The sequence below is a fragment of the Pongo pygmaeus genome, chromosome 12 (genome assembly GCF_028885625.2).
Source record: "Pongo pygmaeus isolate AG05252 chromosome 12, NHGRI_mPonPyg2-v2.0_pri, whole genome shotgun sequence".
Taxonomy (NCBI): Eukaryota; Metazoa; Chordata; class Mammalia; order Primates; family Hominidae; genus Pongo; species Pongo pygmaeus.
Window position 1 is genome coordinate 58603363 of NC_072385.2, and position 26739 is coordinate 58630101.

General features: G+C 47.0%; 1 protein-coding gene across 1 annotated transcript in view; it reads right to left on the minus strand.

The window, feature by feature from the left end:
- HK2 (hexokinase 2) overlaps positions 1–26739 on the minus strand; it is a 59846-nt gene that overhangs the window by 10774 nt on the left and 22333 nt on the right. Inside the window, exons 3-12 of the mRNA XM_054474837.2 lie at positions 14811–14959; positions 10175–10294; positions 9221–9316; positions 8637–8736; positions 8105–8288; positions 5221–5376; positions 3641–3874; positions 1994–2298; positions 702–850; positions 322–441 (exon numbers count right to left, since the gene is read on the minus strand). Of these exons, the coding sequence (XP_054330812.1) occupies positions 322–441; positions 702–850; positions 1994–2298; positions 3641–3874; positions 5221–5376; positions 8105–8288; positions 8637–8736; positions 9221–9316; positions 10175–10294; positions 14811–14959 (1613 nt within the window). The remainder of the gene's footprint in view (positions 1–321; positions 442–701; positions 851–1993; positions 2299–3640; positions 3875–5220; positions 5377–8104; positions 8289–8636; positions 8737–9220; positions 9317–10174; positions 10295–14810; positions 14960–26739) is intronic.

Sequence of the window (26739 nt, forward strand, 5' to 3'; positions counted from 1 at the left end):
GAAATCCTGGCCTCAAGCAATCCTCCTGCCTCAGCCTCCCAAAGAGCTGAGATTACAGGTGTGAGTTACCACGCCCAGCAGTTGTTAACACTGAGTAGCATCATCATCGTTGCCCCAAAGGCTGTCACAGCTGAGCTAACCTACTTAACCTCCACCAGCCTCAACTTACTCATTCCCATCAAGGGGCCCCTCCCCACTACTGGTCACTCACGTCCTTCTTTCCTTAGTCTTAGCTCAACTTTCTCCCCTGCTCCATACATGGCTGGTTTTGTTTAGAGTCAATAAAGCCCATAGGAGAGCCCTCCAGGAAGGTGTTGTTACCTCGTCCAGGCTGTTCTGCTGGCAGGGGAAGGAGAAGGTAAAACCCAGAGGCAAGGACACGCCCTTCATGCCCATGTACTCGAGGAAGTCCGCGATGCACTGGACAATGTGGTCAAAGAGCTGCAGGGAGAAGTTAGGACACTGAGGGAGGGGCCCTGGGCAGGGCAGGCTGCCCCCAGTAGGGCCTGCACATGACATCAATGTTTCTTTCCACCCAGAAGAAATGCAAGCTCAGGCACAAACCTGAGTCAAGACCAGCCTGGAGCCCTGGGTCCAGCCAGCCCTCCCCAGGGTCACAGATGAGCAGAGAAAGCACTGTCCTCAAAGGTAAGAGGTGACGTCCACCAGGGGCCCCTTCCTGGAGGCGCCGCCCTGCTCACCTCGTCCCCGGTGCCGTGCATGACCTCCTGTGGGATGGCGTAGATCTTGTTGTGCATCTCCACTCCACCCCACTTCCCATTCCGAACACGGACCAGCAGGACCCGGAAATTTGTTCCTCCAAGGTCCAAAGCCAAGAAGTCGCCTTTCTCTGGAAAATAAGCCCGAGGAAGTGATAAGTTGGGGCAGAACGTGGGGAATGCAGAGACAGCACACTTAAAACTTTCCAAATACACCATTCCTGTTCCATCAAATGCCACCTTATATTACATTCTAGAATACAGAAGGAACAGAAGAGTCCAGCTCCCTGAAGGAAGCTGAAGGGAAATCTTTTAAAATGAGAAACCCTCCCTTGTTGGACAATTACAGTGTGCCACGTGCCTCACACACAGTCCTCGTTCAACCCTTAGGCAGCCCTGCGAGGGAGACACTGCATTCCTCTCTTAAGGATGATTGGGATCTGGCTGATAGTTAAATCACTTGCCCAGGGCCATACGACCAGGACAGGGTAGAGCAGGGACCAAATCCCAGTCTCTGTCTCTGGAACCTGTAACAACTGTGCTACGCTGGCCTGCTCGTCGATTGTCTTCTCTGAATTGGAATAAGACCACCATTTCTGAGGTTACAAGACTTACAGCAGGGGTCAGAAATCTTTTTCTGTAAAGGCCCAGACAGCAAACATTTTAGGCTCTGTGGGTCATGCAGTCTTTGCTGCCACCACTCAACTTTACCAAGACAGTACAAAACAACCATAAGCAACGTGCAGACGCATGGGCATGGCTGTGTAAAATAAAACCTTATGTAAAAAAACAGGTGGTGGGCCAGATTCACCCCATGGGCCATAGTTTGCCAACCCTGACTCAGACCAATGTGGTGATTCCAAGAGCAGATTCTAGAACCTGAATTCCTGGGTTTGAATCCCAGCTCTGACATTTTCTAGTTGTGTGAATTTAGGTAGGCGTCTTAACCTCTCTGCGCCTCAGTTTTCTGTCAAACATAGGTCAATACATAAATTAACTGCTAATATTTTTTAACAGTTAACAAAGATTAAATGAGTTCATACACATAAAGTGCTTTGACACACAGTAAGCATTCAATAAGTGTTGACCATTATTACTGTTTGCAGAGGAGCACCTTGTTTGAGTTTATCAAAGACTAGAACTCCCTAGTAATATGGCTGAAGAAACGTGTTCTGGTTCAAATGTCCAATGCTAATGCTAAGGGAGCCCTCCCAGGGTATCAACACCAGGACAAAGGCCCACCATGTGAGCCAGGTGGCAACCCTGCCGTGTACCTGTGCCGTCAGGGGTAGCACACACGTAGGTGGGCAGCATCTTGACGGGGGCACTGGCGTGAGTCTCCTTGCTCAGACCTCGCTCCATTTCTACCTTCATCCTCCTCTTGACCTCCAGCAGCTGGTCATGGCTCAGCTGCAAAGGTTCTAATGTCTTCTGGCGGGCACGGTGTTGATCGGCCAGCCGGTAAGCCACTGCTGTCACCATGGCTGCACCTTTGCCACTGCCATCCTCGGAGCGGAGGAAGCGGACATCGCAGTCGGGCACCAGCCGCCGCACGGTCTTATGTAGACGCTTGGCAAAACTGCAGTTCCCCAGGGTGGGTAAGAGACAGGTGTCCATGGTTAGGGTCAATGGTGCAAATGGTTAGACAGTTGCCCACCACCTTAACCCAAATGCCAAAAGGCACCTGCAGGAGTGGGTGCTGCCCTAAACATCCTCTCTCCACTCTCCCAAGTTAGGAACCACTACAAGAACCACATCAACTATGACCACCCAGGATTGGTTCACCCCACCAATGAAAGGAAAAGACCTTTTAATAAGCCACTGTCCCCTACATGCAGCCACACAAGACCTCCTCTTCCTCACTGAAGAAGGCCCCCTGGCCGCTGCTCCTCTGCCCAACATGGTACCATCAGCCTCTTTGCTAGAGCAGCCCTGTGGTATTAGGTGGTTCTGATGCCACCTGCTTGTCTTGTTCCATCACTCATTTCACTAGCTGCTGTCTGGGAAAGACCCAAAATTAAAAGCTAGAGATGCTCTTCTGGACTTTAGCATCTCTTTTGCCAGTTTCTGCCAATGATCCCAAAGGTGTCTGCACAGCTAAAGACAATGTGTTCAGCCAGGAACTCTCTGGGTAGTGGCCACTTGGAGCCATGGTCTCCAGGGCCTTCCTACTCCAAGTGTAGGAGTAGGCTGCAGCCTACTGGGGGCTGTTAGAGATGTGGGATCTCAGGCTTACCCCAGACCTTCTGATCAGAATCTGCCTCTTAACAAGATCCCCATGTGATTCACGTGCACACTCAAGTTTTTGCAACACTGGGTAGGAACAGGGAATCTCAGGGCTGAGGCCTCCTGCACTGACCAGTTAAGAAAACAAAGGCACATTGACCTGGCATTCTTATTAGGTGAAAATGATGGGGAAATAAGTAGGCACAATAAAGAGACATCTTCCAGGTCTCAGCTGAAATGTGAACATTGTGGTACCTATGACCTAAGGGATCAAAATGTGGACAGGGCAGGATCAATTTAATACCAAGGTCAGCCAGAGAAGCTGGTAACCCTCACTGGGCTGGAGTGGCCCCTGGCAGAGGACACAGCACCTGCAGGAATCACCAAGAATTCTAAAAGTAAAGACAGGAACAATAACGCATACAAGAGGGGGGCAAAGAGAGTGTCCAGCAGCCAGAGGAGCTCTGCGGAGAGCCCGAGTCATCGGTAGCCTTCAGAAATCACCTCCACCCATGCCAGATATGACTTCCTTCCATTCCCCCTTGCTCAGGTGGGAACTTTTATTCCACCAAGACCCTCAGCTCTACGGTCTCTCCACACCACCCCTGAAATGCAAAATGGAGCTGGCATGAGGAGTCACTCAGCCCCAGGTACTCCAGGAACTCCGCGTCTCCAGGCCCTGCACACTGACTCACTGGGGGTGTTTCTTGTAGACAGAGCCGTCGACCCCAATAGTAGAGCGCAGCCGCTCCTCGCCTTTGTTCTCCTTGATGCGCTGCAGCACGGCGGCCAGGGTGGCTGCGCACAGGCTGGCGGAGCGTGTGGACACGATCTGGCAGATCCGGTGAGTGGCCACGCAGTCCTCCTGAGTCGGGTCCAGGCCCAACCGCATCAGGACCTCACGGGCCTTCCGGATGCCATCTTTCTCCCTGGGAAACAGAAAGACAGCATGTGGGCCCGTGTCTGACCCACTGTGGCCAGTGTGTGTGTCGGGGGGTGGCAAGGAAGCCCTTTAGCTCCAGCAAATTCATCGCCCAGTGGGGACAGAATCCCTCTTCATTGCTCAATCCACCTGTGCAGGGGCAGGAGGAGGAGGAAGGGGGTGCAAAATATAGCACAGCCACCCTGAGGTTCCTCTCCCAGACACCACACACACACGCACGCGCGTGCACACACACACAGACACATGGAGTTGAGAAAAACAAGTATTTCTTATGCACGTGCTATGTAAAAACAAGGCCCTGTTCTTGGTGCTTTACCACCGAGTTGTGTGTGTGAGAGTTTGTGTTACATCTGCTTGTGTTAGGGGAGACAGACAGTGTCTCTGCTGTCAGCCACTCTCAACATGTGAACCCTGCAGTGATGCCCACCTGGTTTCTCTCTCTAAAGCAGTAGGAGTCTATTGCATTTCACCATGGACTTGGCACTGCTTTAGCTTGTGTCTAAAGATGGTTGGTAAGGGGCTAGTGCTATAACCTCAGCACCCTTCTCAAGGGAACTAAATCTTGCATCACCTTGGGGTACTTGCATCACCTTGGGGTATAGCAACAAGTAGGCCCCATCCTTCAAGAGTTTCCCCTTAAAACAAAGTCATTTGCACTGTTCCACTGCTCCATTTGGCTCTGAAGACACCTCCTCTCCACCATCTGGTCCCTGAAACACCAGGACTTCTTCAATCTACAAGTGGAAATCTCAACAATAGCAAATGAGGCCCGCCTGACTCTTGGGATACTGTTAACAACAACAACAACAAAAATCAAGCCATCCTCACTCTTGCCCCTGCTGGGCTGTGAAAATGCAGGCCCCAGCTCTGCTTATTAGAATTAATTGGGTAGCTATATCTCTGGCCAATCCAAAGACCTAGCTTTCTATTATGAAGCAGGGGTCATGATAGAGTCCTTTTTGAGAATCGCCAATAGGGAATCAGATGTCAGAGCTTCCGGAGAAGGAAAAGGAGGCAGGTGCAGGTAAGTCTTTCAGGGGCCCTCTGGGATCCTCCAGCTTTAAACCCAGTGCAACAGCCCAAGTCCCTGCATATGGAGGCCAACCACCGTTCCCAGTACAATGAGTCACTGGTAGCGATCACACTCAAAATCGACAAGAGTGGAGACTGGTAAGTGAAGTGAAGCCACAGGCCCGCCATGGTCCACATCATGTGAGACCCTCTTGCAGTCTATACTTGAAGAGTCAAAAGTTACAGCCCCTCCTCATTCCCCAACTACCCGTCTACTCGTGTGGTGATCCAGTGAATAGAGGGGGCTGGCCAGAAGCTCACCCTTCAATGTCTGAGATGTCTTTGGTCTCAAAGCGACCGGTGTTGAGAAGCTCTGGGCTGAGCTTCCCCCCAAAGAGCAGCTCCTCCTTGGCCATCTTCACCAGGATAAGCCTCACCAGCTCCCCCATGTACATCCCACTGATCATCTTCTCAAACCTGCCGGAAGACACAAACCAAAAACATAAAGTCCCCACTGTCCATGTACTCATAGCTTCCCTGTTGAAGCAAGATGCGCACACGTGCAACTTCACAACTAAGGGTTAATGTGTGCAGCACGGCCCAGGAGTAAGATACATAGAGAGGTGACAGCTCAGAGGGGCTGGCTTGGGCTGTCCCTGCAGGCTGGTGGGCCTTGACCTATGGAGAAGAATAAATGAACCTTAAGCAGCCAAATGAAACACACAGGGAGTATGGAACATTCTGGAACAGCCTGTATTTTAGGTAAAGTTATGCGTAGGGTGGTAATCTTTAAAATTCTTCTCTAGCCAGGAAATCATTTTTAAAATTAAAATCTTACATAGCCCAATATTTATTTACAAGAGAAAAAGGCGATCTGATTAAATATGTAGCACAGGCCTAGAAACTCATCAACTCATACTGTCCACCCCTGCAAGCCGTTCATGGGCTCCAGAGAAAATGGTGTGAAAACCACCCGGGGCAGGGGATGATGGGGCAACATTATAAAGGCAGGTTGGGATAGAGGAATCTGCACTGGGATCTGAGCTCTAAAGGACAGGTCTCAGGGGTCTGGGAGTGAAACAGGCTTCTGAGCAGGCAGGTGACAAGATGTTTTAGAAAGGCAGGGGACGGCCCCCAAACCGGCAGTGCGGTGCGGTGATTTAATTGTAACACTGGGTGGCACTGTTTTCTTTAGTAATTGGTCTTTCTGGCTAGAACTGAGAGGAAACCAAGCCCTGGTGATGATTCTTTGACAAAAGGCCCATTTCTGGGTGTTTGAGAAAGAACCTGTGTCTTAGAGGAGGTACCTGGGCCTGCTGCCACTAACTAGGATGAACCCCAGCGGGGAGGAGGCCCAGGACTGAGATGCAGAAGGGATTCCAAGGTTACCCTTCCGAGAGGAAACCCAGGCCTCCAGGAAGCAGCCTGCTCAAGACCCAGGGCCAAGTACAGCAGCATCAGGGCTGAGAGCTGGCAAAATTGTGAAGATGACAGCGTGCATTTTAAATGTTAGTGCACCCACACAGGCAGAGCTTCAGGAGAAGGAAACCAGCGTGGATGCGAGCCTGGCTTCAACAGTAAGGAACTCCGTGTTGCTAAGTTTTTATTCTAGTTTTTAAAAACACTTTGTTCCAGTCAACATTTGGAAGATACTTACTTGGAAATATATTAGAGAGGACAAAAATTATCTATAGTGACTTCAGGGCTACCATGGATGACAATTTGGTGGGTGTCTAAGGATAAGCCGGGGGTGTGTTGTCATGGTCTGGCTGGCAAATTTGTCTTTTGACACTTGAAAGGGCCTTTAGTTCCTCGGAATGACTTGGGTGTGCCTCATTCATGGAGGCAGACACTGAGTGACTTTTCAGCTCATAAACCTCTCATCAGCCATGGCAGACACAACCAGTATGATCCTCAGAAAGTTCAAGTAAAGGACTCATTTCAACATGTGAAACAAGCTTGTGACTTAGATAAATAAACCATGCTTTGACAAAGCAAGGACTCTCAGGCCGGGCGCGGTGGCTCACGCCTGTAATCCCAGCACTTTGGGAGGCCAAGGAGGGCGGACCGCCTGAGGTCGGGAGTTCGAGACCAGTCTGGCCAACATGGTGAAGCCCTGTCTCTAATAAAAATACAAAAATTAGCTGGGCGTGGTGGCAGGCGCCTGTAATCCCAGCTACTCAGAAAGCTGAGGCAGGAGAATCGCTTGAACCCGAGAGGCAGAGATTGCGGTGAGCCGAGATCGCGCCATTGCACACCAGCCTGGGCAACAGAGCGAGACTCTGTCTCAAAAAAAAAAAAGAAAAGAAAAAGAAAAAGAAAGCAAGGACTCTCCTGGAAAGAAAAAGGTTACCCACCACTGACTTGATTTATAGGGTTCAATTTTCCTCTCCAAGTAGAGATCTGCACGAAAAGCTTTTCTACCACAGTCACAAGACCAGAGATGATCTGTATTGCTCAAAATGTTTTGCAACTGCTTCAGACCTTGAAGCAATCCCTGTTTCAAGATCTTTCACACGCACATTTGGCAAATGTTTGTGAGGGTGAAATAAGGTTTTGTAAGAGATAAAAGCAACTAAAAACAAAGGCAGGCCAGGCTGGAGAATACAATATTCAGGATCCAAAATGCCAGATGCCCCTCCTCCAATCCATCCCAGGACATAGTTGGGCCAAGGTCCAAGTGAAGGAGGCCAAGGAAGCTCCTCAGCCAATGTCTCCAGAGGCCATGGGTCTGCCTGCAGCTGCAGCAGGAGGCCCTGGGACCCCAGGGAGCCGCAATGTGCAGCCAGCTGTCAGCCTGTCCTCTGGGTGGTGATGGAGTTGGAGCTGTAAAAGGAGCTTTCAGAGACCCCAATCTTGGCCACCTCAGCACAACTTTTCTTAGGTGGCTCACAGTTCCCATGGACAATTTACAAATAGAAGGTGGAAAGAAAGAGCAGGGCCACCCACTTACACTCAGAATAGAACCTTCCAAAATGACTCCCATGAAGGAAACACATTATTAGCTATAATCTGGTGTATCCGCTTGCTCTCTGTTTTAGATCCTCTCAGCAATTTATAGTCACAGACATTCCTATGACCAGTGGCCGCCTTGGCAAACTTTGGGGATGTAAGACTGTAAAGAAACAACCCCCTGGCCCCGACCAGCCCCAGACTCAGCTCCAGGCCCCCTCCAAGCCCACTCGCACAGGAAGGGCCTACTCACAGTTGCTTCCCCGGGTTCAGTGAGCCCATGTCAATCTCCTGGTCAAACTCAGTGCGAATGTCGTTGAGCGAGCCATCGTCCCCGAAGGCCCCCCACTCCATATTGATACACATCCGTCCCTCGTCGCCTTCCACCATGTCGATGTGGCGCATCTCTTCCATGTAGCAGGCGTTGCTGCCCGTGCCTACCAAAACAAGGGACGGCTATGCACACGCCTGCTCCGGCCCCTTCCCACCTCTCTTCCCTCTTATACTACTGTCCCGAGACTGCCTGGCCAGGGTGCCTGGGATTTCTCACTGCAGACTCTGGGGGCATCACAATACATGGTCTAATCTTCTGCCACCCCCAACTCCATGAGTCCCTGCTCGGCTCTCCAAAGTGACTGGACCATTATCTTCTAATATGAACTACAAAGGAACACCCAGCCCATGGGCCCCTTCTCCCTTTCCAGCACATGGGCCCCTTCTCCCTTTCCAACCCACACCCCCATCCCTTGGCCAGCATGGGCCCTTCATGCATGGTGTTCACTCACCCACAATGAGACCAATCTCACAGTTGTGGTCATCATAACCACAGGTCATCATAGTCCCAACTGTGTCATTCACCACAGCCACAATGTCGATATCAAAGTCCTGTGGAGATAAACGGGAGGGCTCTGACCTTCATCATCACAGAGGGAGACTTTCCTAACACCAGCTGTACATCACTCCTCCTCCTCTTCCTCCTCCTTTTTCTTCTTCTTCTCTCTCTCTCCCCCCTCCCTCCCCATAACTCCCCCTGTGATAAGACTTTTAACTCATTCTCTCTCTGAGCCATTCCACTCCCATGTCAACATCATTCCAACTTTCTTACTTGGAAATCACATTCAAGTCTTCTTCAGGTTAAGAACTAAAAAGTTTTTCTTGTGCCAAGGCTAAGATTATTTATCCATTTGATAATCTAAAAACCCCCAAAGCAGCAGATCACATACAAAATTATTGAGTACATGTGTCAGGGAAAAGAGAACTCTCCTTAAGCTCCACATAAGCAAACGATGACGAGTCGAGGACACTCAGGGAGTCTTCAGGGTGGACCCAGAAAAGCCCACAGACCCCAAGCTCCTGCCACCCCACTCACCCCTCTCCTCTGGATGGCCTTCCGGATCAGAGCCACAACGTCTCTGCCTTCCACTCCACTGGACTTAAATCCCTTGGTCCATGAGACCAGGAAACTCTGGAAAAGGACCAAGAAGTGAATATTGATTTCCCACTAAAACTGAAACTCACACCACACCCCTCAAACCTCCGTCATTAGCAGAGACCTCTGCCACTGGGGTAAAGTCATGATTGAATTTGTGTATTACTTCCTGGCTAGCCTACGAAAAAGAAACTCAGGACAACTGTCACTATAAGACACAGTCATGTGCCACATAACAATGTTTCAGTCAATGACAGATTGTGTATACTGCGGTGGTAACAAGATTACAATAGAGCTGAAAAGTTCCTATTACCTATTTAGATACACAGATATCACTGTGTTACAACTGCCTATAGCATTCAGTACAGTAACATGCTATACAGATTTGTGGCCTTGGAGTTAACAGGCTGTCCCATACAGCCTAGGTGTGTACTAGTCTATACCATCTAGGTTTGTGTAAGTGCACTCTATGATGTTTATACATAAGTGAAATCACCTAATAAAGCATTTCTCAGAACATATCCCCATTGTTAAGCAATACATGACTGTACTTGTGTCCTTACATCATTAACTCTCCAAGTATCTTTCTTCCAAGGGTCTTTATCACAACACTTTAGACTGGGGAGTTCCTGATTTCTCATTCCTGTTTCCGTGGATGGGATAAGGATACTGCGCAATGTGTGTGGGAGAGAGGGTGATAAAGAGCACTCCCAACCCCCCAGATATTTCTTCACTAGCCCCCACATCGACATACACAGTCACCCAGAAAGGCAGAACTTCATCTCCACAATCATCCAGTGCTACCACCAACACCACAGCAGGTGGCTCAGAAGTCCCTCTCAGCCCTCCCAGCCCCAAGAGTGAAGCAACAAGTGTCTGAAAAGCCCATCTTACCTCGTCTAGTTTAGTCTGGTGGCAGGGGAACGAGAAGGTAAAACCCAATGGGAGCTTCTTGTCTTTGATTTGTAGCTTATCCATGAAGTTAGCCAGGCATTCGGCAATGTGGTCAAACAGCTAAGGTTACATGACACAGGGTGGTAAGCAGAGAGGTCAAACAGCATAGAGATTAAGGGCATGCACTTCTGGCTCAACACGTAACCAGCTGAATGTGTGCAAAACCCATATCTCCTCTGATATCTTCATTTGCTCATCTACAAAAAGGGAATTATAACTGGACCTGTCCTCATGGAGTTATGAAAAGGAGTACATGAGTCAATACATGTAAAGGCTTAACATTAGTTTTTGCCCACTAAATATTGTCCTCTACTTAAGCCATTTATCTAAACTGCTGTCAAGATAACCCTGTGAGGTAGGGGAAATCATGGCCAACATTAATCAGAAAGTCGCTTCATGCCCGGGGAACAGAACATTCTTTGGTGGCCCTGTCAGAAACCCATTGACATGGAAGCCCAGTTGACGATCATACCAGAAAGGCCAGCCCATCTTGCTGCCAAGAAGTATTTTAGTATCCCTGTCTCTGGTGATGGGGTGGGGGGTGGTTTGCAGGGACAACATTTTCTGTTGGCATTCTATGAACCGACTTAACAAAAACAAGTAATTTTTATATTTTTTTCTCCATTCTAGAAAACTAATCTCCTGAGGGCAATTCAAAGAAGTTATCTTTGTTTTCTAACTTTCTAAACAGAACATCCAGTAAGTCCATGAAGAGCGCTGAGAAATAAATAGCATTTTGTGGGTGAGCAGCCTCACAACCGTGACCACACACATTCACTGTGCGGGACCCAGAGCTCCTAAGCCTTAGAAAAGCTGTATTCATAATAAGCCAGGCTTTCAATCAGCCCCAAAGCCCACAATCCCCTGGCTTCCTTCTTGCCCCACCCTACACCCTCAAAGAGAAGCTGCTGACCCTTTAGGTGAAGACTGAGACCAGAGGCATTCTGGCATAAAAAGTAAGCAGAGGCCAAAGAGGCTGGGCAGATTCCAAGGGCCAGGTTGACTAAGTGGCAAAATCTAAAAGTCAAGGTGGGTAAGAAGTCAACTATCCTTTTCCTATCCAGGAAGGTGCAAGAAGATTTGACTAAACCATGGCTTTTCAAAGTGTGCTCCTGGAGCAGCAACCTCAGCCCCATCACCTGGGAACATGTTAGAAATGTACATTCCAGGGTCTAGCCCCCCCCCCCCCCAACAGACCGACTATATCAGAAACTCTGGGGGTGGGGCCCAGCCATCTGTTAGCAAGGCTTCCGCCCTCCAGGTGATCCTGGAGCAGTAGTTTGAGAACCACTATGCCAAACCACAGAAAGTATTTACATTTATAAAGGAACTGAGAAGTTGAGAGAGGGAAGTTGACAGACCTGTTGGATCTCCTGATGCCTAGGGTATGGTCAGCAGGAGGGACCCAGGAAGACAAGGCCACCCCAGTCTGGAAGATGGCCAGATCTAACTAAACTTCCCACATCCATTGTGTCTGTCCCTCTGTCTGATCCCATGCAAAGTTAACAACAGCTGAGGCTGAACCTTCAACCTCCAAACCAAAACATTTTCAAGAGCAAAGGCTGGGGAGGACAAGGCTCTCTTGCCATGGGGATCACCAGTACAGGTGAGCCAACTCCCTTGAACAGAGTTCAAGTATTTTAACATGAAAATAGGGAAATATTCAGCAAATTCTGTTCTGTCGGGAAGGTGACTAGAGATGAATTATATGATACGTATATTAAACAAATTCCCAGCACCTTCTTCCTGGTACTCTAGTCAAAATGATCTTTAGTACAAATAGTTTTTATCCAAAAAAAAAAAAAAAAAAAGAGTTGCAGAAGTTGTGCAAAGAGATAAGGCCAATCATCAAAGACTGGAGGAGGGGGTGGTTAGAAGGGGGGAAAGCAAAATGGTTTGTCCTCCCCCAGCTCTCATCACTGCTTTCTTTCCAGTTGCGCTCCTAACATAGGAAGGTAGAGAAAAATAGGCTGTGAAGAAGCATTAAATACTGCTCTGCCCAATACAGTAGCCACTGGCCATCTGTGGCTATGTCAATTAATTAGAATTTTTAAAACAGGCCGGCGCAGTGGCTCCTGCCTGTAATCCCAGCACTTTGGGAGGCCAAGGCGGGCAGATCACTTGAGGTCAGAAGCTCAAAGCCAACATGGTGATTCAAAAAATTAGCTGTCTCTACTAAAAATTCAAAAACTTAGCCAGGCCTATTGGTGCACACCTGTAGTCCCAGCTACTCGGGAGGCTGAGGAAGGAGAATCGCTTGAACCTGGGGGGCGGAAGATGCAGAGAGCCGGGATGGTGCCACTGCACTCCAGCTTGGGTGACAGAGTGAGACTGTCTCAAAAAAAAAAAAAAAAGAAAAGAAAAGGAAAGAAAAAAGAAAAGACCTTAAAAATTCAGTTCCTCAGTCACACCAGCCACACTTCAAGGGCTCGATGCCACAGGGTCAGTGCCTATCGTATTGCACAGGGAAGATAGGAGACAGTTCCATTGCTGCAAGAAGTTCCAATGGCTAGTGCTGGGTTCATAGAACCTACATCTTTTCTCAAGTGGGAAGAGGAGACCTTCTGCTTCCTTGAATTGGAAGACTATCTCGTTCTCTTTGAGGAGGATCTATGGGTAAGGTGCAGAGAAACAGCTAACACCTTCCTGTCATAAAAAGGCTCAAAGGGCATCGTTTTATGAAGTTAAAATGGTTTCCTTTTCCTTACTGGTCTGAAACTCTGCTCACTTCCCTTTCCACGAGATATACTTTTAAAATCTTAAGTGGCTGCCATTCAGGTTTGCAATCCACTGCTCTTCAGGAGAAATTAATGTGCCGGAAGACAGACTTTACCCAAGGACCCCCATGGCCCAGGTTCACAATTCTTCAAAAACCTTTGCAAGTTTGGGATTTCAAGATTTGTTCTTAACTAAATTGTATATTTACAATCCATTTGTTTTCCTTTAAGTAAAATACTGATACCAAATACCCAAACAGGGGGAAAATATGGGGAAAATAGCACCAGTAATTCCACCACTAAAATAGCCACAATGAACTTCCTTTCAGCCTTTTTTCCAAGTGTTTTCTGCTGCTTTTAGGTACACAGTAGTCTTTCTATTCCTTAGGATCAAAGATACCTATATTTTCTTCTAGCTTTCCTTTTCATTTTTAAATAGCATTTTTCACTTACTTAAAATCTTTCTAATATCCCAACAGTTTTAATGTTCTTCAAGGTGGGTCTCGTAGTTGTTTTTTTTTTTTAATCTGGACTATAATGTTTTTCTTATATATTGCATAGAGAGTAGATTTTCTTGATACCCTCTAACTAGGTCGTCTGAGCGATTTTAAGGTTTTTTCAAGAAGAACTTCACTCACATCTTGAATGTTTAAAATGGATTCTTTTTCTCAACTGGCAGAGACACACTTCATTGTCCTTGCCAGGCTCTAGGGATGACGCTGCAGGGACTGCAAGGTGCCTGGGCCCTGCATGTTGTCAGGATACAAGCAACAGGGAGAGTGTTGTTCTTGTAAAACTTAAAAATCCACCTAATACATCACCATCACGTTACAAGTCTTTTACATAATCACAGCCAAACTTTAGATGTTATTTTGTTTGTTTTGTTTTGTCTTATCTTGTTTACTTGGTTCTTAAATATTTATCATCTGGGGGATGTGGCCCAAGGCAGGAGATTGAGGCAATGGGAAGAAAAGGCAACCACATCCCCCACAACAGGGAACAACGCAATTACTAGCCACAGAAAGTGACAGCACAAGAAGCAATTAGATAAACAGACTAAAACCACTGTGAAAAAAACAGTAAGAGTACTAGATTATGCACCAGCACTATGCCAAATACTCAACAGGTATGATCTCCTCTAATCTACACCACAATCCATATACTATCATCTCTTTTTACAGATGAATAAACTGAGGTCTATCACTTGCCCAGAATCACACAGCTAGAGTGCCTGAATACAGGGCCCAACCTCTTTAATACCTCAGCTTGGTGCAGGCATAGGAGTGGCAGTGGAAGGGCCGCTACCCTCTGTGTCCCTCCTGACGTTATGCTGGAGCCACGTGACAACTTCTGTAAAGCTCAAATGCCCACAGCCCTAGGGATGCAGCCTCCCTTCTCCAACCCCAGAATGATAACAAGGAAAGCAGGTTTACCTCAAGGCCACCCCAAAGACAAATAATGAATCTAAAAATATCTCCCCAGCGTGTTCTACTCATGGTCAGAAATTCCTTTCCCAGGAGGGAGCCTTGTGTGGGAGAGAGAACAGCAGACCAGGAATCAGAGGGCTTGACCTCTTCCAAGCCCTGAGGCCCGAATGTGACAACACTGAACAGCGTCTTACTTGGATTTCATGCTTCTTCTCTAGTCACTCCTTCTAATACTGAGTACATGTTGGGTATAAAATACAACCAGAACAGCCTGAGCTCCGACTGAGAGGGAGCCCTTACAGCTGTGCTGGCATCCATGAGTGTCTTGGATGACTGCCTATCCACACGCTGGGAGCGGCTGGAGAAAGTACAGAAAGAACATGCCAAGGAAGTTTTTTGTCACCAGGGGCCGCCCTGAGAGAAGGGTCATACCTGGGTGCCACTGCCTCGCATGATGTCCTCAGGGATGGCATAGATCTGATTCTCCATCTCCACCTTCTGGAGCCCATTGTCCGTTACTTTCACCCAAAGCACACGGAAGTTGGTCCCTCCAAGGTCCAGAGCCAGGAATTCTCCGTGTTCTGCAGAGAAAGGAAGGGCCACTATTAATTTTGGGCAAAATTCTTCCGGGAACCAACCGAGACTTAAAACTCCAAGTCCCCAGGAATATCTGTGGGTAAGGGAAGGCCAGTGGGATTCACTTCTCTACAGACATTACATATAGTCTAATTTCATGCTATATACCTTTACATTATTATTTTTTTAATTCTCAGAGCTTTATTAAAACTGGAAACTCACAGGGTTGTTTTTTTTAAATCCCTCACTCCCTTCCCATCCAAAGTCCATTGTATTATTCTTATGCTTTTGCATCCTCATAGCTTAGTTCCCAATTATGAGTGAGAACATGTTTGGTTTTCCATTCCAGAGTTACTTCACTTAGAATAATGGTCTCCAATCCCATCCAGGTTGCTATGAATGCCATTAATTTGTTCCTTTTTATGGCTGAGTAGTATTCCATTGCATATACATTACTTTTATAATTCAATCAACAATTAGTTTCGCATCCAACGATGTGCTCGCCCCCTCCTGAGAGCCGACTATCTCCTCAGTGCTTTCAGCAAGCCCCATGCCAGGGGTCCATGCCTCCACCCTGTTCCTCATAGCCCCAGAACACCAAATTGCAAGCACAGTATTAAATTTACTTCCTAATGTTTGCATATTATGAGGGCCATGTCCTGCAGCAAGATCAGAGGGGTCATGTGATGGAGTGGAATGAGGTCCAACTCATTGAGGCCTGGTGAATAAGGCAAGCAGGTGCCCCCTCAAAGGAGCTCAGGCTTATTAGAATGCAAGAGAATGCTGACCCCAGAGCGTGTATGTACCACAAGAGTCAGGCCACTCAAGCCACAGAAAAGCTGTGAGGGAGCAGGAGAGAGGACGAGTGAGACTCCAGAAAGGAGCCACAGACACAGATGGGTGAAGACTGTCAGTGTCACCGGGAAGGTGCAGTTCCTACCCTCCAGGAAACAGCAGTGTAGACAGGAAACATCCAGATCCTGGGTGATAATACCACCGACTATGGGGAAGGGCCCCATTGTGTGGCACAGAATGAAAGTGCTGAAGAGGCGCGGAGCCTGCAGCGGGGCAGGGGCTGGCGGAGCAGGCAAGGCGCATCCGCAGGTGACTGCCCCAACCGCGAGCAGCACCGCCAGTCTTCTGCTGCCCTGCCACAACCTTCTCAAAGGATACAAGGCAATTTCCTGGGGGGTTCACTTATTGGCATGTTTGTCAACACTCAACCCCTTTCCTGGTGGGACAACAGCACTGAAGTGAAGCGGAATGGGTCAGAGGTCAGGGAGATGCTCTGACTCAATAACCCAAGAATGTTTGTTTTACACCCAGGTCCACTCAGCACCTCCAGCACTTAGGCCCTGAGAAAAGTCACATCTGCCCAGCTCCCTGAGAACACCACCCACAGTCCCTAGGGTCCCAAGGGGGAAAACGGTAGACATCATCCACCAGAGACCACACAATCAGAAGTGTGTCAGGCGATGTGACACACGGAGACTGGCTCTGGAGCCCACATCACCTGCTCCAGAACCCCGGCCACTATTTAGCAGAGGCAAGTTCCTGAACCTCTGAGCCTCAGCTGCCTCATCTCTAAAATGGGAACATTGCATCTCATTGGGTTGCTGTGAGGGGAAAAATTAGACACACAAGTGTGGTGTGGGACCAAGAACTCAGGACACACTCACTAAGTACTAGGTACTGTCTCTCCGGGCTCTAGGCAGACCCTGTCCCACAGCCTCACTTGACTCTCCCAGGCCAATGAAAGCAGAAGGGATTGCAGAAACCTGTCCAAGAAAAGTCACTGGAATTGGATCCAGTGACAGCAGCATTCCTCCTTAGGGGCACTAATTTTCCATTTCCTGCCCAGTGACTAGAAGTGGCCCCACCACTAGGTACAGCTGCGGGCTAGCTACGGCAACATCGCCCTCATCTGGGGTTAGCCTGCCTGCCTCATGGCCATGGGTGGCTTTTCCAGACACTCCAGCTCTGAGCCTTCCCTGGTAGTGGGAACTCAGCCAAATTCTAGGAAACACAACGTGGTGGCTGTCATGAGGGATGAAAGGGATATCAAAGATGAACTGCCTCATCAGCACTCTCAAGTCCAGGATACACGCGATCCGCTGAATCAGTGACCACAGTGGACTGAGGTGGTGAGGCTGCCCCTGGTGGGTCATCATCCGAGGCCAGCCCAGCTGGACTCACCAGAGGCCACAGCTCCACCAAGAACGGGTGGTGTGCAGGATTTTCTGATGGACTGAAGGGAAAACACAAATAAGAAAGTATTGCTGATGACCCTGTTCCCAGGAAGGAGGTCCTCTCTTGCTTTGCTTACAGGACTCCTCTGGAACACACATTCCCTGACACCCCTCCTCCCTGCAGCCCTCCTCCACACACATAGGAAGCCACAACCACCACAGCCAATGACTGCATTCCTTCCAAGTCCAGAATCTGAGGCAGGCATAGCACTGTGACTCGGCAATCCTGAGACGGCCCCTCTCCTAATGCCCACGCATGAGACGCCCCCACAGAGCAGTGGTTAGGCACTGGACCTCAGACAGGTGGGCAGGCCTCATTTTGAATTCCAGCTCAGCAGCTTCACTACCTGTGTGGTGTGGGCACATCACAGGGCTCTCTGAGCATGTCACCTCACCTGTAGAACAGGATTCATAATGCCGACATCTCCCAGCAGTTGTGATGCTTACGTGAAACATGGACTATGTTGTATGTGAACATATAGAAACACACAGGCTGGGTGTGGTGGCTCATGCTTGTAATCCCAGCACTTTGGGAGGCCAAGGCGGGCAGATTACTTGAGGTCAGGAGTTTGAGACCAGCCTGGTCAACATGGTGAAACCCTGTCTCTACTAATAATACAAAAATTTGCCGGGCATGGTGGCATAGCCCTGTAATCCCAGTTACTCGGGAGGCTGAGGCAAGAGAATCACTTGAACCCAGGAGGTGGAGGTTGCAGTGAACTGAGATCTCGCCACTGTACCCCAGCCTGGGCAATAGAGCCAGACTCTGTCTCAAAAAAAAAAAAAACAACAACAACAACAAAGAAGAAACACAGTAAATTATTCCTCCGTTAATAGATCCTATCAAGGTACTTGTTCCCTTTCTCCCTGTCAAGGCCATGGAGGTTTGTGGCATGCTCTTGTGTCCAGTAAGGCAGGACAGAGGTTTGGTATAACTACAAGTTGGCATTAATTTGTGGGTGCCAAAAAATGGCATGTCCAGAGTAGTTACAACATGGGGCTCACGTGACGTGGCTATAAACGCACAGCAAATACCATTGCCAAGGACTTTCTTTCGTTCTTAAGAAGGTCAGATCTGTTTCCAAAAGGGCTCTAGTGGCTCTAATGGCACTGTGGAGGGCAGGGATAGCACAAGGAGGCAGCTTAAAGGCTGCTGCCATAGTTGAGTTGAGCAGCAGTGAGGGTATGAGCTCCAGGGCCATGTAGGGTGGCCAACCATCCCAGTTTGCCCAGGATGGAGGGGTTTCCTATGACATGGGACTTTCAATGCCAAAACTGGGAAAGGCTCGGGCAAATCAGAACACTGGACTGTATTTGATCCAACCTTAGAGCCTCTGGCTCTTCCTTGTCACTCAATGCCTGAGGCATGCAGCCGTAAACTTGGAGGTGGGTCAAAGACACACACACATACTTTCACATTCAGTTCCTGAACCAGCCCTATATTTATAACTTAATGCCCCTAAAGGGACCTGCCCTTTCTGCCCTACAATATCATTTCCAGTGGCCCCAGGTAACTGCACTGAACATTCCAATCATCCTCTATGGGGTGACTCTGGGTTGAAGGGATCTTGTTTTTTTCCTTTTGTTTTCAAACACCTGCTAGCACACAACAGTGGACTGCTCTGAGAATGTATGGCATATACTCTAAATGAAACGAGGACTGAAAAGATACATCTCCAAGTCCTAAGCAGGTAATGCGGCAAGACACAGGTCTCAATGCACGTATTTTCCATGTACCCGGAATCGCCATGATCACTACCACACCTGGCAGCCTCTTTTTAAACCCCAGGATTCCAATTACTCTATTACAATGCAATGCCGGCCACCATTCAAGAGCTCAGCCATACAGAAGTATTCAATACTCCGTGTCATTAAAGGCATTGAATCAGTTAATGCTGGTGTCTGGTACAGACTAGGAATGGAGTGATCTGATCTTCTACATCATTTGTTTTCAAACCATTTTAAGCAACAGAATGCTTATTTCCAAATAAAATTGGTGGGCCAAATGCCACAACGTAAAATAGAGAAAAACAGAGCTGCTCCAACTGAAGGGAGGGGTGTGGAACATGTAAAACACATGACTGGCACCCTAAAGCTCATAGGACACCTCTTGGAAACCACCACTCTGGTGCTCTTTTTACCCAGGAAGTGTTTCTTAAGCTCAAAATACGTGCCAGTCACAGAGAAGTGTAATTAGCCCCACAGATGTGAAACCACTCTTCAAAGGGTTAAAACATGATTATGTTTCAATATTGTGTAGGCTTTGAGCATGTTCAGCTTTTTAGGCAGGCAGACCTGGGTTCAAATCCCACTCTAACATGCCATTAGCCATGTGGCTGTGGGCAATTTATTAGAAATCTGACACTCAGATTTCATCATCTGTTTTAAAAGGGTAACGATAACCTCCTTCTAGTCAGCACCTCCCTCCACAACCCAGAACAAGAACACAGGAAAACACACACATATACATGCACACATACACACACACAGCTTGTCAAGATTCAGTGCAAGGAAGTGTAAGGCGTTTGGCACAACGCCTGACAATGTAAGTGCCATCTGCTCTACTGAGGCTATCTATCAGTACAATCTTCAATTTATATTGCCCGGACTACGTAAGTCCACTAATTAACTTGCTGTGTGCTATCTCTGGATGTATGTCTCCGCTGTACAGTTGTTAATATAATGCAGAGCAACCAAGATAAGGGCTTCCTTCGGGTTTAACCAGCTTTCATGCAACGTATCACCAGCCCGGTCTCCCTTTATCATATCATGTGCTTGCATTATATGGCCCGATATCTCTAATTGTTTTGTCTACATGGGCCTTATCTCCCCAGCACAACTTTCACTCTTCAAAGGGCACGAGGCAGCTTAGCACACTGCTGCTGCACAGAGGACCAAGCCTCGGAGAGGACTGTTGAATGAACTGAACAGCTAGGCCTGGGTTAGTAAGAGAAGAATCCACACATTGTGCTAGCAGCACACCACCAATGTGCCACTGGTGGTTTGCTTAAAAGCCCAGGCATTAGCAATTCGGCTGGCCAAGTTCCAATCCCAATGCTGCCACTTGCTCACTATGTGACTTTGGGCAAGTTGCCTAATTGCTCCAAATCTATTTTCTTTTTCTGTAAAGTGAAGTTCAGCGTACCTACCACTGGATGACTGTAAGAAATGATGAGATAGCTCAAACACAGCGTTTAGCACAGTACCTGGCACTAACGATGTCTACAATTTTTATCATCATCATCATCACTGTCACCATCAGCATCATGGTTCCCTGCTCTCTAGAGGGTTTAAATCTGGCTAGAGGATGGAGGTATACTTACCTGTGAACATAATTCACAATTCAGAGGTGAAGAAGAGTCAAATGATCAATTTGACACTGCCTTACCCTCACTCTGTCTCATAAGGCATCGTTATAACCAAACGATCTTGCCAAGACAAGGGTGATAAAGACACCACAAAGTTACTTCATTTCTAAGTTAGAATATGCGGCTGACACATTTTCAGTTGGGTTGTACTTGAGCTTCTTATTTTAATGCTACAAAGCCAACTCGTATTTAGGATCCATTTAAAAAGATAATCATCTGATTTTCCCTAGAAACTTTTGTTCAGCAGTACAAGCCAATGTAAACTGTGTATCTTATGGCCATGGAGTCAGGACTATGTTTACATCCCAACTGTCACCATCTGATCACAGGTGACCTTGGCAACCATCAATCCTTTTTTAGCCTTGGTTGCCTCATTTTTAAAGTGAGAATGACTCTCTTGTAAAGTTTTTGTGGAAAGTAAAACAGATTTATGTAAATGGCATAGTACAGACACCATGGGTGCTCATTAAATGCTATCAATTCTTCCTGCATTCCCTTTTTTTATTTTGGAGTCTCGCTCTGTCGCCCAGGCTGGAGTGCAGCAGCATGATCTCGGCTCACTACAACCTCTGCCTCCCAGATTCAAGCGAGTCTCCTGTCTCAGCCCCCCAGTAGCTGGGATTACAGGCCCATGCCACCACACCCGGCTAATTTTTTATATTTTTAGTAGAGATGGGGTTTCACCATGTTGGCCAGGCTGGTCCTGACCTCAAGTGATCCACCCACCTTGGCCTCCCAAAGTGCTAGGATTACAGGCATAAGCCACCGTGCCCGACCCCTGCATTCCCTTTTAAGATGGAACTGTCCTCTGAAAGCCAGGCCCCTATGTGTGTGGTGGGGCCCCTGACAGAACTGTGTTAGGGCTGGTACCACAATCACATGCAGGGTTGTGGCACAGATTAGGGCTGCCTACAGAGAGGTCAAGATGGTGTGATTCCTGGCAAATACAAATGAATGCTTTCTTTAATTAACTCTCCACTGAAAAAAAGAAACAAGGACATACAGACAACAAACGCTGTTGAGGATATGGAGCAGGCAGAGCTCTCATACATTATTAGTGGGAGTATAAATGGTTCAACAATTTGGGGGAAATGTCTGGCAGTTCCTAAAAATTAAACATGTACCAAATTCTATGAATGACCCAGTAATTCCGCTCCTAGTTGTTTACACAAGGAACTAAAAACGTGTCCACAAAAGGGCTTGTGCGATAATGTTCATAGCAGCTTTACTCAAATAGCCAAAAACTGGAAACTGCCCAGGTGTCCATCAATATTCATATCAGATTCTAATCATACCATGGAATCAGCAACCAAAAGGAACAAGACACTGATAGACACAACACAGATAAATCCCACATTATGACAAGTAAAAAAAGACTTGCGTAAAAAGCAAATACTGTATGAGTCGATTTATATGTGAAGTTCTGGAACAGGCATAACTCACATATGTGGAAAATGGTAGAACGGGATTGCCTCTGGGGGGATCAGGTACACAGACTGACTGGGAAGGGGCTCAAGGTAACTTTCTGGGGTGATGGTAATGTTCTGTATCTTGATGGAGGTTTTTTTTTAGTTGTATAAATTTATGAGATACAAATGTAATTTTGTTACGTGGATATACTGCACAATGGTGAAGTCAGGGCTTTTAGTGTATCCAACACCCACTACATCCGTTAAGTAATTTCTCATCATCCACAGCACCCCCCACCCTCCTACCCTCACCCTTCTAAGTCTCCATGGTCTATCATTCCACTTTCTATGTCCGTGTGGACACATTTTTTAGCTCCCACTTATAAGTGAAAACATGCTGTATTTATCTGTTCTGGAGCTGTTTCACTTAAAATAACAGCCTCCAGTTCCATCCATGATGCTGCAAAATACATTATTTCATTCTATTTTAAGACTGAACAGTATTCTATTATGTATATATACCACAGTTTCTTTATCCAATCATCTGTCCATTGATGGCATCGACTCCACATCTTTGCTATTGTGAATGGTGCTGTGATAAACATACAAGTGCAGGCATCTTTTTGGTATGATTTCTTTTCCTTTGGGTAGATACTCCATAGTGAGATTGCTGGATGGAATGGTAGTTCTATTTCTAGTTCTTTGAGAAATCTCCATACTGTTTTCCATAGAGGCTGTACTTATTTACATTCCCACCAACAGTGTATAAGCATTCCCTTTTCTGATGGAGATTGTATTAAACAGGTGTATTTGTCAATTCATCAGATAATACTGTTGTTTTTTTTTTTTGAGATGGAGTCTCGCTCTGTGGCCCAGGCTGGAGTGCAGTGGCGCGATCTCGGCTCACTGCAAGCTCTGCCTCCCGGGTTCACACCATTCTTCCTGCTTCAGCCGCCTGCCACCACACCTGGCTAATTTTTTGTATTTTTAGTAGAGACAGGGTTTCATCGTGTTAGCCAGGATGATCTCAATCTCCTGACCTCGTGATCCGCCCGCCTCAGCCTCCCAAAGTGCTGGGATTGCAGGCGTGGGCCACCATGCCCGGCCTTCTATTTGTTTTTTTTATCAGATAATACTCTTAAGATTTATTTCACTTCATCTAGATCTTACATCACAAGAAAATACAGCAAATATTGAACTCTAGTTACTATGTAAGTATATGTCTGAACCCTAAAACTTCAGCATACACAGTAACTAGAATTCAGTATTAGTATTTACTATACTTTCTCAGCAATTTATGTTTTGTAATGCATCAATTATAACAAGCTGGACTGATGGATAGAAGGACGGGGGGTTGATAAAGCAAACCGAAGTAAAATATAGATGACCACTATAGAATTCTTTCAACTTCTTAAAACTGTTTGGGAAAGAAGCAAAACGACAAATAGAGACCATTTTTTATATATTCTGGCTGACACCAAATTCAGTCATTGAGTAAGACATTCCTGGACCATTTATGTCTATTGTACTTTTAATTATGCCAACTGTGTTTCTTCACACTGTGTAGGCCACACAACCCATGAAGCACAGGTACTTCACGATTTACCTTGAACATTTCACCCCTACGGGGTTCAGTGGCTACTGACATTCTCTGCCTTCTCACACAGGAGCCCATAAGCCATGATGGGGAGGCCTCCACCACAAATAAATGGCCTGAAACTTTCTGGTTTCTCCACTTTTCTAATAGGACTTTGATTACAATTAGATAAGTGGAGCTGGTATAAGACCTGGGGCCTGGTCTTCACTCCAAAATGCAGGGCCCCTGGTGATGGGGATGAACCCTGACACCTGCTCCCTTGATGCCAATCTCTTCCAAAATTAAAACTTGGGAGTCTCACACACCTTTTCTTAGTAAATTTGGCAATGAGAGTGCCTTTTGCAGTGGTGGTTTGCGGCTGCAGGAGTGTTTGTAGCACATGTGAGAAAGTCACATATCTGATTCTCCCTTAATTCTCAGAAAACCGATCCCCCTGAAGTTTCCCCTTTTCACAAATGAGGAAATAGAGGATCACAGCATAAATTGCCCTGAAGCACACAGCTTGAATTCAAACCCATTTGAAGCTATAATTCTGATTCTCACCTCTCACCCCACACTGTCCTGAAACTACGTATTTCAGGCCAGCGAGAAATGAAATGCTCATCTAGAACCAAACTGGGCCAAGGATCATTTAAGGCAGTGGCTTTCAAACTGCAAGGTGAAAAACATTTAGTAGGTTCTGACTAGCAACTTTCTTAAAGAATAGAAGACAAACCCAACTTCATCATGTTTAAGAATAAATTCTGGTCCCCAAATTTATTTCCTTTCATATAAATATTTATATGCATGTGTTTCTTGCTGTGAAGATATAGCCCAGAAAAGTTAGAAAGCTATGGATTTAAAGATTGGCTCCCCTCTATATCTGGGGTTTGGTTTCTCAGATTTGAAAAGAATACTAGCCATGAACAGGCTGAGAAACGAATGTTCTGAGAAAGGTGGCACTGAACAGGTGCCCCTGGAGCAAAGGCCTTGAGCCTTCTGTGGGAGAGGGATGCAGCTTCACCCCCAGCAGCAGCGGCAAGCACCCAGGCTGTGTGCGACCACATGGGGGGAATTGCTAACACAACATCACCTCGGCCTTTCCTCGCAGCACTTCACTGGGGTGCTGACAACAGAGAATTTTCATTTTTGATAGTCTGTATCAACTTAGGAGTCACCTATTTTCACTGCCATATTCCATAACTCATACCCCCAACTGACAAAACAAAACTTGAAAGCCCTGATGCTGACCACTTTATTTTTTTAAAATTTATCTATTTTTGTTTGTTTTTTGAGACAGAGTCTCATTCTGTCACCCAGGCTGGGGTGCAGTGTCGTAATTTCGGCTCACTGCAACCTCCATCTCCCGGGTTCAGGTGATTCTCTCTGCCTCGGCCTCCTGAGTAGCTGGGATTATAGGTGCGATTATAGTAGGTGGGATTATAGTAGAGATGGGGTTTCACTATGTGAAACCAGGTGTGGTGGTGGGTGCCTGTAATCCCAGTTACTCGGGAGGCTGAGACAGGAGAATCAATTGAACCTGGACAGAGGTTGCAGTGAGCTGAGATCACACCACTGAGTGACAGAGCAAAACTCCATCTTAAAAAAAAAAAAAAAAAAAACAACTCCAATACACTGCCATTATAAGCAACACTGTAATGAACATCATTCCGCCATGTCTCCTTGGATTCATACAGGAGTCTGTTCAGGGCATATAGTTGGAAGTGGAATTGCTGAGTTGTCGTATATACATATGTTACTTTACAGCAACACAAAAATGAACTAAGATACCATCCAATGAACACCAAGGGTTTATCTCCCATTACAGGATCTCAGAAGTGTTTGTGTGAATAGACTAGCAAAATAGTTCTAGTAAACGTGCAGAACAGACTGGAACTGCTGGGTCCAACCTCTTTACTTTACAAAAGCAAAGGCTGAGTCCCAGAGAGTATGGAGGTGAGGAGCTAACCTATGCACCCCCTGCAAATGGGGAGGGAGGGATTAGGTGTGGGTTTCCTGCAATCTGGTCTCTATTATTCCAGGGGCCACTTCCTTTGTTTCAGTGAGTAAGACATTCCAGTATGTGCTGCAAACAGTGCAAGCTTCAAGGCGCATGGGAGGTCTTGGAGCCTCCAGCTTCACGAAAGCAATGAGAATTTTGAAAGCTTGCCCCATAATTAGTTCTCCTTAACGAACTTAATTCACTTGCCTATAATGCAGTCCAAACAATCAGTCCCAACTCCATTCGAAAAAAATTTCAGTTGAGCATTTGCAGTGTGCTCCAGCGCCAAGTGCACAGGCTAACCCATACATGAACACATATAACACATCACGTGCAGTACTGATGCCTGAACTTCGGCTTACACAAGCTTGATTCCTAACTCGGCCTCCCACTGACTGTATGATTTTGGACAACTTGTCTGACATTCAAACCTCAAATTTCTCATCTAAAAATTGTGGATAAAATTTGTACTTACCATAAAGGTTTTTGAAAAGTAAATGAGTTAATACACTGAGGTGCCCAAAAGAGTCCTTAGCCCATATGTATTTAGAAAAGATTTAGGGTACTTACTTAGCGCTAGTGCTGGGTGAAATAAAGACAAGGCCCTGGCCTTCAGGAGTGTGTACATTTATCTGAATGTCAAATAAAAATCTCAGAAATGGGTGTGGTTTCCAGTCAGAGGGAGTGGTAGGTAAACATGCCAATCTAGAGGACATGGAAGAGATAAGAGGCCCCTCACCTTGAGGGGCTCTTTGAAGGGCCAAGAAACATACTCAGGAAACAATCCTAAGCAAGGTCATACCCTCAGCACGGGTCCAGGCTGGGTCCCAAGGCTTCAGCAAACACTTATTTTGGGAACGATACAGTCTCATTAGACGAACCAGGTCCCTAGAGGCACTTAGGGAGATGAGCCTCAAGGACACACATGTGCTGGAAATAGCACAGGCGTGTGGCATTATCAAGCCCTGACCCATGCCCTGCCCCTACTCCCCTCCCAACAACGCCCCTGTAGATGCCTCACCAGCGACCTGCCAGCTTCCTGAAGATCTCATCCCCCTTAGATTCTTGGACACTGTGCCTCCTGGTTCTTCCTCTGCCCTGGCAGCTGCCCCTTGGGCTCTCTCTCGTGTCCTCTAGATGTGAGTACCTACCCCCCACCCACCATCCCTCATGGGCCTCAC